The 5,125-nt window shown below is 36.4% G+C and overlaps 1 protein-coding gene across 1 annotated transcript; it reads right to left on the reverse strand.

The window, feature by feature from the left end:
- Window positions 1-568: 568 nt before the first annotated feature.
- Window positions 569-967, reverse strand: EV154DRAFT_485019 (uncharacterized protein; the record flags this gene model as incomplete). The annotated part of the gene is made up of 1 exon (XM_051598716.1): window positions 569-967. The coding sequence occupies one exon, from the start codon at window positions 965-967 to the stop codon at window positions 569-571; it is 399 nt and encodes a 132-aa protein (XP_051453901.1).
- Window positions 968-5,125: the final 4,158 nt, after the last annotated feature.

The following is a 5,125-nucleotide window of genomic DNA, read 5'->3' on the forward strand; positions in this document are numbered from 1 at the left end:
AAAGTAGGAATCTAATAACAAACAATTAATATGATAGTCAAAAAGCATGGTATATATAATTTACCGATATCAAGTTGCAAAAGGAAGAGCATTGTTGGAATCATTATAGATAAAGTCTTGGCAGCCTGAAACCTGTGTTCATAATTAGGTTTTTATTTTTACCCATTCTCATGTTGACGTTACCTCTTCTTGTCGTGGTGCATTAGGCAACCGTACGTAAACCAGACGTGCCAAAAAGCCAGTAGTAACCAGAGTATTGTAGGCATCTATGAAAGATGATTGTCAGTCTTCGACACGTTTCAGAAGGGGTGCTTATCCTACCATTGTTTTTTTTTTAAAAAAAAAAAGATGCCCGAGTGATGGCCCAAAAAAAGCCTGTTATTTTGTTAAGAGAGAGCCAACGAAGGGGATTAAGGCCAAGAGAAAGGAGACAATCCGTTATGCCAATGTAGAGGAAACAAGACCTGTCATAGAAAACATCAGCCGAGCGCAGACCTGAAGGTCTTCCAAGGCCGGGCGTTTTTTAATGTGACTGGGACACTGATCACCTGACATAATAATTTTATTTTTATTGCAAATTGAACTTTATAAACAACGGATCATGATAAGAGGTGTGTGATATATACTTTCCACCGTTTACAATATCAAAGTTATGGAATATATAGTCTATTAATGTACCGCTGTTATTGGTCGAGGAAACTGAGGCAAATAAATCAGATTTTAGACCGTATTCTTGGAGGAAGTTTTCTAGTATTCTTTTTTTTTCAGAATCAACATTCCAGTTTACGTTAAAGTCTCCCGCTACTACAATTCTTTCGTAATTATTTCCGCTAAGGCATGTTCTTAGTTGGTCAATTGCTGCTTTAAAATCACATGAAGGGGATACATAGGTTGAAAGAACCAAAAAGTCACCGATATAGAAGCCTGAAACAGAGATCGATCCTCCATTTGAGTCTTGCCACAACATCTCTACCGAAAGCGACGCTGAATTCCATTCATTTTTGAGATAGCAAGCTGAACCATAAGGTTTTGGACGCTGACCTCTAACATGAACGTTTGCCACTTTTGTAAATCCTGGAATCTCAATAGTGTTGTTTTCTGTAAGCCAAGTTTCGTTGAACAGCAGTATATCGGAGTTTAAATAAGCCTGATCGTTAACAATTTGATCGTAATGTGCATTTAAGCTTTGGACATTGTGAGATAACAGTTGGATGTAATGTTTGCTTGATTCTTCCAAATGTTGAAACTGTGGAACCAACGGCACGTCTTTCAGTCTCTGTAATTCTACACTTATAGGCTCGTTTTCTTTTGGAGGTGAAGTAGGTTTAATGTGCCCCTTTTTTATGATGAATAATCCCGATGCTTTAGTAGCTCGAGAACAGGCAACATATAAAGATGAGCGGTTTGGAGGTCTGCCTTTTGTCAAATCTATTAACACCCTTTCGTAAGTTGCGCCTTGACGTTTATGGATGGTTAAAGCCTCAGCTATTACTACGGGAAATTGAGATCTTGATATTTGTAATGAACTCCTTCCTCTTTTAAATTTGTTTTCAACTGGTTCAAAGGGAGTCCATGTTGTTGGGTAACCTTTCTGGGCGATTAAACTTTGGTATTTAGCTCTCTTTTTTTTTCCTGAAGATTCCTCTTCCATTTGCAGCCATATTCGCATAGGTTTTTCGCGTGCAGTATCTGGTCTAGATTGGGAGCCTGATTTTAGATGACCTAGCTCTACCATTTTTAAATAACCGGTAGTTCCGTTCACCAATCCATCCGAGGTGTCTATATTACTGGTTATCATATAACGTGCGTCTATTTGTAATTGAAGATCATATAATAAACCGCAAGTTTTGTTGTAATGGATATTATTGCTAGCAGCGTAGTCTAGTAGACTTTTCTTAGCATTTGCATTACCACCTTGCCCAACAATAGTGTCATGAGCTCTTGACAAGAAACGTTCAGTATTCATTGTATTTATAATTTCGCTATTGCATTGATCTACCAAGTCATTTGTTGGGTATAAACGAATGATATTTTTTCCAGTTCTTGCCTCTTCCGGAACTGTTTCAAACGTTCTAGAGTTAAACAGTGCTACGTCTTCATCAGTCATAGTTCCACTGGCCATGTTATTTAAAGCTATAGCAAATTTTTCATCATCTTTTTGGCGCATTATCTGTGTCAAGCGATGTACTTTAAAAGCATGCCATAGTTCAGTGACTCGTAGGTGTTTCATTGTATTCCTTGGAAATCCACTATAAATTGCGTAATCGTGTACGGGAGGTAGTTGTAAAAAATCGCCAAAGACTAAAACATGCTTTCCACCAAACGACAGATTGCTATCGAATATATCGCGTAAACGTTTGTCAATCCACAATAGCTGACGAGAGCTTATCATGCTTATTTCATCTAAAATGATTACTTTTAACTCTGATAATTCAACTGATATTGTGTTGGACACGCTTGCAGACAACTCGGGTAAGTCGTCCTGATTTACGGGAAAGTGAAAAAGTGAGTGTATAGTTTGACCGTTTATATTAAATGCAGCTTTTCCTGTAAAAGCACATAGCACAACTGAACTTTTTTGTAAGTCTCTTTCATGTCTAATGTCATAATGGCGTATAAGTGCTTGGTATAGAACTTTGATAAGCATACTCTTGCCAGTACCAGCACCACCTGTTACAAATAAACGAAGCGGATTGATGTTATTCGGATTTTCATGTCTTACATGATGTATAACATGATTTAAACATTGGCGCTGCTCCGCATTTAGTTTCGATATCAGATTATGCAAATCAGTGTCACTAAGCTTGTCCGGCCTTGCATAACCCTCAGCCAAAGATGTTGCATTGCTACTAGATGAACTACTTGGGGCAGGATCACGTTGTGATGTGGCATCTTCATTCAAAGCATACATGGTAAAATCATTGATATTGTTACCATCAATGGGCTCTTCGTCTTCTTCAGCATTACCATCTAATTCCGGTTCGGACTCATTGTTGGCGCTGTCCGCTCTATCCATAAATTGAGAAAGAATATCATCGGCTAATTTTGAAAATTCTTGAACTCTTTCTTGAATGTACACTGCATTGTCTTTAAATTTGCCCTCACAATCGATTTCATCCAAATCACGTTTTTGATCAGACCATGGATAATATAGCATCATCATATGATAAAAGTAGTCCTTTGGGTTCTTGTCACATCGTGGTCTGTGGTACTTTATAATTTTGCACTTCTTTCGTCTTTTTACGAAACCAGTATCTTTGGATAAAGTTAGCCATGTAGATTGATCATTTGTTGTGCCCTGTATAATATCTTCACTTTCGGTAGGATCGGCATCATCATTTATGTTTTCTTGATCGTCTTGGTCTTCCTCAGCTGATTTTTTTTTACTTGAGCGTTTTCTGGAAAATTCGTACCAAGCGCAGAATTGAGCTAAGTTTAATTCAGCCAAATCATCCGGCCTATTTTGATAATGTTCAATCCACCCATTTTCATAAATATCAGTAGATGTAGCATTCAATTTCTTGAGTTCAGCCGCTGATTTAATTATTCTTGTTCTCTTTTCTTGAGGTCCAGTTGGAATAAATATAGTTTTAACAGTCGACTCGCTCATCCTGAGTTGTAAAAGATTGTACGAGGCCTCTTGAGCAGATACTTCGTTAGTGTTGTAGAATTTTGATGACAGATTTCGTAAAATAGAATTTGTGGGTGCACCTTCATTTACGGACTCTTGTAAAATGTTTTCTAGAATTCTGGTCATACCCTTATCAGACTTATTGATGTAATCAACAACATATACACAGCACGCGTATGGATCTACTACATATTGAATGTCCATGTTTGCTCTATGCATTTTGAGAATCATTGGATTGTAGTTGTTGATGTAAATTTCTTTGACAGATCTTTTAAGGAATATTTTGCTATGTTTCAACGTAGACTGAACCCCGTAAATGTATTCGTCCACATTACATCCAAATATATCAAGAAAATCGTCAAACGTCATATCAGATGATTTTAACATTTCGCTATTATCCTCAAGGTGAGACTTTATAACTTTCCCAAGCTCTCTACACAGCAAAAAAAATTATGTCCGATATGTCGTATAATGGTATTTTGATGTCTTTTTGATGTCATTTTTGTCAAGCGACATAAAAAATAAGTCTCTTTTATGGAGGAGCACAAAAAATAATTTAATAAAATAGAAATTCTATGTCGGCCGCAAAAAGAACATGTGTGATATGAGAATTTGATGACCAGGGACATAAAAGTAATAGTAATATTATGATCGCTTTCAAAAGGACACAAAATATATGTCTCTCATACGTTCTTTACTTATATGTTTTTTTTGAGGCTGTATAAAAAAAAATATTGATGGTATATATTGTTCAAATGATAATTAGAGCCAAAAATATGGAAATCTACTAAAGGCTTTAACTTTTGCAAGGTACTGTGCTATATGTATTACAACAGGTTAATCATAGTTAAGGCATACTGTATATTCGACGAATTATACAAAACTAGTGAAGGGCATCAAGAATAAACGATTGATCATATTTGAGTAGGCTTTGGATTAAAATTACAGAACAAGATACTTCTTTTTCGGGAATGATTCGATAATTGTACGCAACCTGATCTATTAGCCTCTCGGTAGTGTCCAAAGTTCGACATATTTTTATGTGATTATGTGAATCAGTTGTAAAAGGGATCTCTCTAACAAGGAATATCGTTGTCTCGTTAGATCTCCAAATGCTGTACACCACACCAACTTTTTTTTCAGTGGCCCCATCGAAAGTAACTATTCTTGAACTACCCGATTGATTTATATTTATCCCTAATTGTCGAGAATCTTGTAATCGTTTGTATCCTCCAAACAAAGTAACCAGCATATTCATATCAAAATCTTGGCCGTAATACTCAAAAGCAGCTCTTTTTTTATACGCGTTGTTCCCAATAATATCTTTTAGATTGCAGGTCTTCTGTTTTAAGTAGCATGATCCGGATTCAAATTTATCTTCCAGTTGAATGTTAGCTGTTTTAGTATATTTCGCCTGTATGTCCTCAGCCACAAAGTTATTGATGCATTCAGACGGCTTCGATGATGATCTGATTGAACTCTTTATCATTCCAA

The sequence above is a fragment of the Mucor mucedo genome (assembly GCF_025094135.1).
Source record: "Mucor mucedo strain NRRL 3635 chromosome Unknown EV154scaffold_105, whole genome shotgun sequence".
NCBI classification, from domain to species: Eukaryota; Fungi; Mucoromycota; class Mucoromycetes; order Mucorales; family Mucoraceae; genus Mucor; species Mucor mucedo.